Source organism: Solanum lycopersicum, chromosome 5, assembly GCF_036512215.1.
Source record: "Solanum lycopersicum chromosome 5, SLM_r2.1".
NCBI classification, from domain to species: Eukaryota; Viridiplantae; Streptophyta; class Magnoliopsida; order Solanales; family Solanaceae; genus Solanum; species Solanum lycopersicum.
In genome coordinates, this window is record NC_090804.1 from 43,409,028 (window position 1) to 43,420,647 (window position 11,620).

General features: G+C 35.2%; 1 protein-coding gene across 1 annotated transcript; it reads right to left on the reverse strand.

Annotated features, from left to right (window-relative positions):
- Nucleotides 1-9,133: 9,133 nt before the first annotated feature.
- LOC138348829 (uncharacterized) lies at nucleotides 9,134-10,313 on the reverse strand. The gene is made up of 4 exons (XM_069298410.1): nucleotides 10,155-10,313; nucleotides 9,914-10,050; nucleotides 9,534-9,705; nucleotides 9,134-9,331 (listed from the first exon to the last, which is right to left on the reverse strand). Exons 1-4 carry the CDS (start codon nucleotides 10,311-10,313, stop codon nucleotides 9,134-9,136), a joined length of 666 nt encoding a protein of 221 aa, XP_069154511.1.
- Nucleotides 10,314-11,620: the final 1,307 nt, after the last annotated feature.

The following is an 11,620-nucleotide window of genomic DNA, read 5'->3' on the forward strand; positions in this document are numbered from 1 at the left end:
CACACACATGCTTAAAACATTCAACTTAATATACTTTTCCGGAATATAATTTTCATCCCTTACGTTATTTCTGAATACACATTCAACACATAATCACAACCAGACCTAAAATTATCTACCAGTTGACATACCAACGCATGCTTTAAATCTTTCAAAGAATCTAATGACAGGGGCATGCAACGGGGACAACCTTATTTTTTCAATCGCGATTAAACTGAACCTTAATATTCACTTGGGAAAGGTAAAAGGAGACAAGAAAACCTATACCTTAATGTCGTTCAACACTTGTTTCAATGCCGTCAATTTCCACGACACCACTGCCTCACTGGCAAAATCCCAAACACAATCAGTCGAGAAGAATGTTGTTGATTTTCATTTTTAGCTTAGCTTTTCGTTTGAGTTTTTGTGTGTAAGTTCTTCAAGAATGAAGAACTATTATTTTCAGTTATTTTACGAATAAAAATCGTGAGAATGAGAGTGAGAGACATGAGAATGAGAGGATTAAGATTAGGAGAGTTAGGTGGAGACTTAGTCAAACTAGGACTCCTAAATATTTATTAATTTTATTAATATGATTTTTTTATTAATATGATTTTCCCTTACTTAAATAATCTTTTAAAATATTAATTAATGCAACTAATTCACTTAATAAAATAACATCAATTTAATCCTTGCTTCCACCATGGCTCAAATTTGGGTAGAGCTAGATTTTACTTAAATGGTCAAATTTGGCAATCTCTACCTGATTTGTCCCTCCACCATTTAAATAAATAATTAATTTAATATTTTGGGTAATTACAATACTACCCTTATCCTGGAAAAAACCATTTACCCCAGACCCTCGAAACATAAGATTACCCCTTTTTAAGTCCAGTTAAGACTCATCCGGGTAAATCTTTATATTCAGGTGCCCTACATGGCTGGATCCAACCTTTCTTAGCTTAACTAACTCAGCAAGTTAGTTGTTTGGATGTTGCACAGGTTCAGATGTCTTTTTCTACATGCATCAATCCGTGTGAACCCGGTCTAATCTAGGCATTCTAGATACATTAGACATTACTTAGCGTAGTCATTTTAGGGTTGTTACACTATTATGTTTCCATTGGGTGTGCGAAGTTTTTGCCACATCTTTGAGTTGATAGACGTCCATCTTGGACTTCTGACCCGTAGTCACACCCATAGAAAATAGAATATCATAGAGTTCATCAAGAAAATCTTGCGGGTCTTCATCCACTCTTGAACTGTAGAAATAAGAGGGATGATCCTGTTAAAGTCTCTCCAACGAGATGCCATAGTAATAGCATGTTGAGGCATACATTGTCCAACTTCCCGATACGCTTGTGCCGTCATGGCTTAGAGTTGAGAAGTGACGACATTAACTTGTAAAGTGATAGCTTGGTCCAAATTGAGAAAAATGGCCCTTATCTCTCCATCGTTCATCTGTGGAGCAACAACCAGAACTTGATCACGCATAAAAACATCTTCATGTGGAGGGATTTGATCGTCTTGCGGAGGATCTTGGTTGTCATGAGCCCCCGGATTAGCAATACCTTCCTCGACCCTTCATGCCACTGCCATGTGAGTTTTCACACCTATAACCACAATAAAAGATTAAGGTGAAAAGAACAAATAAAGTAGACTCTAGAAGCACGGCATAGGACTACAAGAAGATGAGAATATCCTAAGCATCATATAGTCTCTCAGTCATAAGTGTTGCACGCTTCACAATTATGAATAAGAATCTACATAGACGTGGTTTAGTGAGACATCGATCCTAATAATATCCAACTTTATGTTCTTATACCAGGTGTTTCACATCTAGAGAGCATCTCCTAGAAGTAATTAGTGTCGTCATCTTCGAAGAGGAATAAGACTAACCTCTTAGCATTTGTCATTACATTTCATAGGTTAAATTATGGAAAATATAAAACTTTTTATGTACTTCAACAATGAGATTTACATAGACCCCTCGCTTACACATAATATATATACATAGGGAGTATGCATAGACTTCTCGCATAGGAAGAACTACATAGGCTTCTACTTTTATATCACATACATAGTATAACAATATAATCTCATAGGTAATCTAGGATAAGACTAACATATAAACCATCTAAATCGAATACAACATTGGGTCATAACCCTTAATTCATAACAACAAAAGCCACATATAGGTATATAAATTTATCCTCTTCAAATCAAAATAAAATGAACGGAAAGTCTTTAACTAGAACAATAACAATATCTAGATAGTGACATCATACTCAGAAGGTGAGAACCTACCAAAATATGGAGAATGAGAATCCAAGTTATCTTTAAATGAACCTCTAAAAGCTCCACGAACGAAACCTAAATAATTATAGAAAATATGAAAACATGGGTTAGTACACCACTTGTACTAAGTATGGAAACATGCACATCAAATAATTGAATAGAATGCATGAGAAAGGACACATTAACTTTAGAACACATGCTAAGTCACTAGGAAACCTTTAGTGAACACACAAGAGAGCATATACCACATAAGGATCACAATAGCATAAGTCACGTTCATAATCAATACAACTTAACATAAAAACTATGTAAAATAAAATATTACCATCATCAAGTATAATCAAGTAAACATATATAATAGCATTCTTGAGTACATAACCAAAACAGCCATAACATCATATGCTATAACAAAAAAACACTTATAAGAGTTCATAACATTACATTATATACAAGAGCTCTAATCCTAACCCACCATCAAGTCTACATGTATAATGACCAAACAAAGCCCGATAACCTTACTAAACCAAATATACCAAGCAAAGGATAACAAGCATTGTCTAACTTTATATAACATAGCATCAAGAGGAATCAATACTATACATAGCAATATAAACCAATAGAATATTCATAAGTGAAGCTAACATAATATAAGATAAACAAAATGCATAGTCAATATATGCATAACATTTACTTTATATAACATAAGAAAAACCTTCTAGGAGTTCCCCCATAGCCAACTAGTGCAGTGTATAGCAGATTACCATTCCCTTACCTAGACTAAATTAACCCTTAAAGTCACCCTAGTTAGTGTTAACCTTATTAATTAATTTTACTTTCCGTAACACTTGCCTTAACCGACATAAAACAAATGAGATAAATTTGGAATCCGATTTCATGAACCCCTACACTGAAAGAAGGTGGACTACTTGCCATGGTAGTACCAACACATGAATATAGAATTCTAGGTGGATCCACTAGCTAGTATTCCTATTGGGGCAACAAAGTTCAAGACTAGGAGATATACTTGGGACCCAGTTTATGCAAATTGCATTATAGTCTCCAATCTCATTAGTATCATAGTAAACCTACCTTCCCATATTGGAAAGGGACACTTCTCACTACTAGTTCACTCGAAGCTACGCTAGAGTTGGTTTTTGAAATGTCTTAAGGGTATATTTTAACAATCATAACATAGATTAGGCCATAGGAGACTAACCCCTTGTATATTCATAGTCATTAGCCTATTAGGAATTGCATAGGAATGTCCTTTCAATATAACCCTCATATGGGAAATCATTACATTATCATCATCACGTCCTAATAAGACACACAAGTAATTCATAACCAACCTTATCTCAATTCATCTTAAACATAATATCATATATTCAAATAATTTAGACATTTCAATTGCATAATAATACCATCACCTACTTAACATAATCAGAAGGCATGCTTCATTTGAATTTCATTACCAAGTACAAGCGATCACAGTTGAAGTAAAGGTTTAAGATCAGAAAGCTTAACAATTCTCCTTCAAAAGCCACCATCATTTATCTTACCCTTAACCAATCAAATTTAATCATCAATAGGTGTAATAAAAACATTCAATAGTAATAAACGCAATAACTAAGTCTATTGCATCAATACTAATTGATTCAACATGAGTTCAAAACCTAGGTTTAGGGAATATGGGTCTATTCATGATCTATTCCACATACTAGGTTTAATATTTAAGAAATAGAATATTTGAACAATAATAAATAATAATATAAAATAATCATAATGAAAAGAAACCAGAACCAAGTTTTTTTGTTTAGAAGATCAATTTCTGATTATAAAGAAACCCATATGAAATCATCTTTTTGAAAACAAATATAGGAAGAACCCTTTGGCGAAAGAAATCCCAAAGGTGAAAGGTTCCCATACCTAAATATTATTTGAATATTTATTGAAAATAGTAACCTTTTTTCTGCCCTAGATTCCTTAGACCTTCGTCTTATATGGATTCTTCTTGGGGAGAGAGAAAGTAAAGAGAAGGAAGAGCAATTTTGGTTTGGGAATTTATGAAGTATTAAGTTTGATTTAGGCTATGGGTAGTTTATATATTCATTTAACTAATTATTTAACATCCGTTAAACCCTACCTAACTAATTGACTAACTAAATGAAGTATTAAAACTAACAGTGAAAACTCAGGCATGACCTAAGAGACCACGACCAACGGTAAGTAGGTTAACCTACGGCTACTTGCCCCAACCATCCTGCACATCCGTAGTTTAGTTCAGAGAGTTGTAAAATTGTACATTTCAGAAAAATGGTTGAGTGTTTGTCGATGGAGGCATCGACGCCCGATCGTCTACAACTGTAGGTGGACACTGTCTTTGACAATTTTTTTGCTTTAATGGAAGAGTCCTCCTCAATGACGCTTACGGTGGTCCTTGGGGAGTCGTACCCAGACGTTTCAACCCTAAATTTACTCTGATACATGTTTGATACTTTTCCACCAAATTTCATCAATTTCTGACTCCTAAAACCTCGTGAAATATGCTAAGGCACACTATGACCTCTTTTACTAGTCTTTAGACATGTCAAGCCCGGGTCTTAGACCCTAGATGAGACCGGTATTGTTAACCTCTCAGAGGTTGACAATAAGCCTCTTCGTAGCTTTCATCACAATCATATAGTTAATTTAAGTAGAAAATATAAAACTTTTTAAATTTACTGAAGTTTACTTAGACTTCATATAATTCTTGCATAAGAGTGATATACTTGTAGTTTAAAATAAGTAACCATCTATTAACAAATTGAACAATTAAAATGAAGAATTCATAATACAATTAATAGTTGCCATACCGGCCTTTATACAAAAACTTGAATAAATGTTTGAAAGGAAACGCTAGGGACAACATCCCCTAGATATATCTAATCTACTAAAGCTATAATAAAAAGCGTAGGCATCCTCGAACTCAAGAGGACCTACCAAGGTCTGGAGGTACTAGTCCAAACAGCTTCAATTGATCTTCAATCTTCTCTAAGGACCTGCACCTATAAAAATAGTAATTTTATATGGGTCAGTACACACTTGTTCTAAGTATGGGTGTATGCACATAAACACATAAGGACTATGCATGATTAAGGAAAGCTCTTCCTATAACAACATTCCATTTTTGGAAAGTGAACTCACTTAGCTTTCCTAATTTGTTTTTTATGAATCATGCTATAAATGTAACATATTTTCATGCATTTAAAGAACACAAATTATTTTCTATATGAACGTAAGACCTTGGAATCATGAACAAAAATTAGAACAACTCAAGCAAAATTTAATATTTTTGCTCCCCTTAGGCCGCGAGCTCACTCTCCCAGCCTTAGTTTATTTTTAAGAATTTTTTTCTTTTGTTGTATAGTTCAATGATCTCCTTTGATCCTATGTTTTAGTTACGAGTGCAATGATTTATTGCACTCTCGTTGCTACAGTGAATCATGTCAGTACTCCAAAAGATTAAGGAAATTATTTTACTACCCTACTCACAAGTTGTTCTTTCCATTCTTGTTAAATTGGGCATGAAGTCTTTATAAGCCAATCTTTATTGTCTATGACCATTATTTGATCATTTGCATAATATAAAGATTCTAATGCGTATATTTATGCTCCAATTGATGAGTCATTATATTCTTTTGAGACTTGTATTGGGATCTTTCTATGCAATGACAAAGAATGACTTACATCATTACTTAGTCTAACCTCACCCTTTGGTCATTCTATCCGAACACCCCTCATCTTCCTAGTTCTTTATTTCTTTCTTTCTTAAAGAAATCTTTAACATTAAACCTACATACATCATGGGAGCTAACATAAAATCTATTGTTTTCCCCACACTGAAAAGAGGTGGTTCATCGGCCAAAGTGAAACCGAATACATCTTAGCTTTCTACTGGTGAAATATATCAAAGAGTAGGAGAATTTAGAGACCCTTATATACCTTGGTGGTAGTCTCATATCATGAGGCTTACATAAGCTTGCACAAGCTCATTACTAGTCTATCAGTGCTTAGCTCAATTTATTATACTTTCCAAGTTATTAAGTTGACTCATACACTATTGAAGCTTGCTTCTAGTATAAGGTATGCTTATATCAATGGTTGACTTGTCATCCCTTTCTATACTTGTTAAATGTGAACTTAAATATTACATTTTCATTATGGTGTGAATGAGACTTGTCTCATGATTTCTAACGCCCTCTTATGTGAGTAACTTTAACAAAATTGTTTAGGTGCAAGTGTGACTTGTCTCACTTCCTTTAACACCCCATTCTAGGTCAATTTCATAACTCATAAGATTTTAGTTATTTCATACTCACCTTATCCTGTTAAATGTTATTTGGTAGTCTTGTACCATTCTTTATAAAAGTTATAAGGACTTTCAATATGCTACTATGTTCACCAGTTCATTGAGATAAGGTATGTTGGGACTTGTCCAAATCATTGGCATACCCTAGGTTATGAGTTCATTGAGTTACATCTTTTCAAGTAGATTTAACTTGCATTTGGCCTTACAAGAAACATCATAATTGACATTATCCATATAAGATTGGTATGACTTAGTCATTGGCCAATTCTATTACATATTTTGGAAATAATATTGCCAGTAAATTTATTGGTACAAACCAAAGTTTCACTTAACACTTGTCATGATATTATCACTAGCCAAGTCTATTAACTTCATGTATATACTAAAGAATCTCATCATTTTAAGCAAGCCAACTTTTAAAATTTGTTTAGCTTATAAGAAAAATTCAGTGCTTAGTTTGGCCAAGCTATAAAGTTGATTTGGCATTGAACATTCATTAACTAGCTTTTATTCTCATTCTTATTTCTTCTTGGAAACATGGAATTATAAACACTTACAAACATATGTACAGTAAACACACACAGTAATAAAAACCTTCATTCCTTTCAACAATAAACTAAATTTCATAGATGACTTATAACAATTTCATCTTCTCGAACACAATTAGGCAATACAACTTTTCTTGTCTCATGTAAAGGATTCTCTAATCATACGGATATAACCTATAGGTCTCATTTTATATTACCAAATCACGTAAACCTATACAGAATGATCAGTTAGCACGACATACAAACAACATGCTCGAGATTTTGTTTATACATACTACTAGAATCAAAAATAGGGAGAACTAAAGCAATGAAGATTCAACAATTTCATTGGGAACAACCCTAGTTTTGGTTTTCTTGAATTCAGAACGTTTGAAAAGCCTCTAGGGAAAAGGAATCCAAGAGATAAAACCCCTAGCTTACTGTAGAATTGAATCTATGAAGATCACAGTGTACTTTGCATGAAAATCTTGAAGAATTGGCTTAAAACCGCCTAAGGAGAACTGAGAGTATTTGTCTGTTTCTCTTATGTCTATTCTTAGTTTTTCAGTCGTTGGTTTCTACTCGATAAATGTGAGTCTAAGTCTTAGGAACTGAATATTGACTAAGTCTTGGGAAAAATAACTTAATCAAATAAATCAATTAGCTAATTACCAAAAAGCCCCTCCTAAATTGACTAAAATATGAGAACATTTGGCTTAGCCAAATTCAGAAAATTTGGAAAGGGTCTCGGGATTGACCATTAACTTTAAATTAATTAATTGAGTTGCTAATTTAATTAATTAAGTCAAGTAACGTAATTACTAAAGTACCCCTAAATCACTACGACCATAACCAGCCCCTTTGGACCGTCCAAGGTTAGGTACTCGGATGTTTCTTTAGTTAGTTACTAGGCTAGTGTCACCCGGTTTGGTCTTAAGATTTTGGGCACACTAGTTAGTTCATTTTAGTTAGTCCTAAGTAAGTTAGTTATAGCCTAGTATTGGTTATGAAGCTCGGCCCCACGTGGCTTGACCCAACGCGTGCCGGCCCCCTAACCACCCTAACCGAATCGTATGGGCTTGGTCGCTTGGTATCTCGCCGGCAACACATGTGCTTGCACATGTGTTGCCGTGTACTTTCCTAACCGTGCACTCTGTAGTTGCACTCTGAAAGTTCACTTCTTGTTTCCTAGGATCCTCACTATGTCCTTAGGCACTGCTTAATCTACATGATCATTTTAAATGATTATGGGTTATGGTACCTAGGCTTGACACTTATATGCCTCGTACCAAATGTGTGTAAGCTAAGAAAATACATTTTTAGCTTAGGGTCTTCATTGTAGGTACAATTCCTAAACAAGCTTGGATTGGACCATTTGAACATCAAAGTATATCTTAAGTACTTGTTAATACATAGAAAAATGCTAACACCTTTAAGCCAATATTCTCTAAAATGCCCAATATTAGTCAATATTGGGCGTTGGGATGCATGTGTACCCAAATACCTATTCTTATAACGTAATAGAGTCTTCACTAGACAAGTACATTTTTTGGAATGCATTATTCCCCCCTTAAGAACATTTGTCCCCGAATGACACTACACATCATTTTGAATCAAAGAGGGTATTTTCAAAAAACACATCAACATACTTGAAACTTTACTCTTTGTGAATATCTGATTCACAACTTACTCTGGCTCATGCACATCACTCAAAGCTTATCTAAAGCTTCATATCTAAGATTGAGGAACTTCCTTCTCAATCTCACTTTAACTCAATGCACATCACAACTCATGCGACAAGAAAATCATGTCAACGCTATACAATAAAAATAGCAACATGAATGCAAGATTGAACTCATATTAACTCATACAGTGCAAGTATAAAACACACATTTATGGACTCAAAACACCAAAACCGATTAATGCACTATATTTAGAGTTTCATAAAAAAAAATCAGACTTAGTAAGAGTATATCTAACCTCAAGAACTGAACAAGTGAGGGTAACGGGATCTCATGTCAGCCTTAGCCTCCCATGTTTCTCCTATAACAAGGTTATTCCTCCATAACACTTTTACACTGGCAACCTCCTTGTTCCTCAGCTGCTTCACTTGGTGATCTAATATTTCAACTGTAACCTCTTCATGACCCCTCAATAGGCAGGATGGATGCTGGATCACCTAGACACTTTTTAAGCATCCAAATGTGAAACACTGGATGAAATGAAGCCAAGTCATTTGGTAATTTCCATTCATAGGTAACATCCCCTACAAGTTTTAAGACCTCATAAGGAACTATATACCTCAGAATCAACTTTCTTTTCTTACAAAACCTCATCACCCCTTTCATGGGTGATATCTTCAGATATACTTGATCACCTACCTCGAATTCAAGAGCCCTCTTCCTGTTATCAACATAGTAATTTTTACGACTGTAAGTAGTAGTCAATCTATCCCTGATCATTCTTACCTTTCCCATAGCCTCATGTATGATTTCAGGGCCAAGGATGAAAGACTCTCCTACCTCAAACCACCCAACTGGGGACCTACATCTCCTGCCATACAGTGCTTTAAAAGGTTCAATACAAATACAGGAATGTTAGCTATTATTATAAGAGAACTCAATTAGTGGCAAATGATTATCCCAACTCCCCTAGAAGTCAATAACACTTGCTTTGAGCATGTATTCAAGGTTCTAAATGGTACGCTCTACTTGTCCATCCGTCTGAGGACGAAAAGTAGCACTAAGCTTCACTTGTGTACCCAAGGTCTTTTGGAAAGATCTCAAAAGTGAGAAGTAAACTGTCTCCCCCGTCTGCAATGATAGATAAAGGAATCCCATGCCACCTCACTATCTCATCAATATAAAGCGTGGCATAGTCTTCGGCCTTGTAAGTAAACTTCATAGGATTAAAGTGTGCAGACTTAGTCATCCTGTCAATAATGACCCAAATGACTGATTTCGGGTCCTGGGCAGACCAATGACAAAGTCCATATTAATAACCTCCCACTTCCATGTTGGGATCTCAATCGATTTGGTAAGACCTCCAGGCTTAAGTTGTTCGGCCTTAAACTGTTGGCAATTGGGGCACTTCTCCGCAAACATAGAAATATCTTGTTTCATAAATTCCGACCAATATATCTCCTTGAGATCACGATACATATTGGTGGAACCTAGATGAATGGAACACCTGGAGCCTCTACACTTATATTATGTCTCAGATTATCAATATTGGGAACACACAATCTGCCTTGGTATCTAAGCACACCATCCCACCTAGGGAGAATTATTTATTCAGCTTACTCAAAAGTGAGTCTTTCAACTCTGTGAGTACTTGGTCGAGATGCTGCTTAGCTTTAACATCTACAACAAATGAGTATTCAAAACTAGAATGAAATAAAACATCCCCACATGGTGTATCTACTAGACATACACCTAACCTTGCCAATTGGTGTACCTTTTTAACCAACTCCTTCTTTTCATCATCAATATGAGACACACTGCCATGCTCAATTGGCTCAAAGCATCTGCCACTACATTGGCATTACCTGGGTGTTAGTGGACACTCATGTCATAATCCTTGAGCAGCTCTATCCATCTCATCTGACAAAGATTCAATTCTTGCTATGTAAAAACATACTGAAGACTTTTATGGTCAGTAAATATATCAATATGTACACCATATCAGTAATGTCTCTAAAGTTTTAATTAAAATACCTTATCAGCTAACTCAAGATCATGGGTAGGGTAATTCTTCTTGTGGATTTTAACTATCTTGATGCATATGCAATCACCTTTCCCTTCCCCTCTCCTCGACAATGTGAGAACTGGGCTGAAGTGAGTCGATCTTTGAGCTCTTAGAAGCTCTATTCACAAGTTTTAGACCACTAAAACTTAGCCTTATTTGTTAAAGCTGTCAATGGAGCAAAAATAGCGGAAAAGCCCTCAAGAAACCTTCAACAGTAATTAGCAAAAACAAGGAATCTTCGGATGTTTGAGGGAGTATAGGTATCGTCTATTTCTTTACTGACTCACTCTTTTTCAGATAAACCTCTACACCCTGGTCGGACACAACATGACCAAGGAAGGTCACTAATATCAGCCAAAACTCACATTTGTTTAATTTTGCTTACAACTGATGTTACTTGAGTACTTGAATTATCATTCTCAAATATAGTTCATGCTCTTGTCTTTTCTTAGAGTATATGAGGATGTCATACTATGACAAAAGAATGAAGGTATTCACGGAAGACCCTATTAATAAGGTCCATAAACGTGGTTGGTGCGTTAGTGAGACAAATGACATGACAAGAAACTCATAATGACCATACCTAGTATGGAAGACAGTCTTAGGAATGTCCTGCTGTCTTACTCTAAGCTGGTGATACCCTGACCGGAGATCTATTTTAGAAAAGAAGCTTCAACCTTGGAGCTGATCAAATAGATCATAAATTCTGGGAAGAGGGTAT

Bases quoted from the DNA above. Each gene is read 5' to 3' on its own strand.
- LOC138348829 (XM_069298410.1), bottom strand. From the start codon at position 10,313: ATGTATCGTGATCTCAAGGAGATATATTGGTCGGAATTTATGAAACAA. The intron at 10,051-10,154 runs GTTATTAATATG...AATCCTATGAAG, and splicing joins TCCCAACATGGAAGTGGGAG to TTTACTTACAAGGCCGAAGA. The intron at 9,332-9,533 runs GTAGGTGATCAA...AAAAGTGTCTAG, and splicing joins AGAGGGCTCTTGAATTCGAG to GTGATCCAGCATCCATCCTG.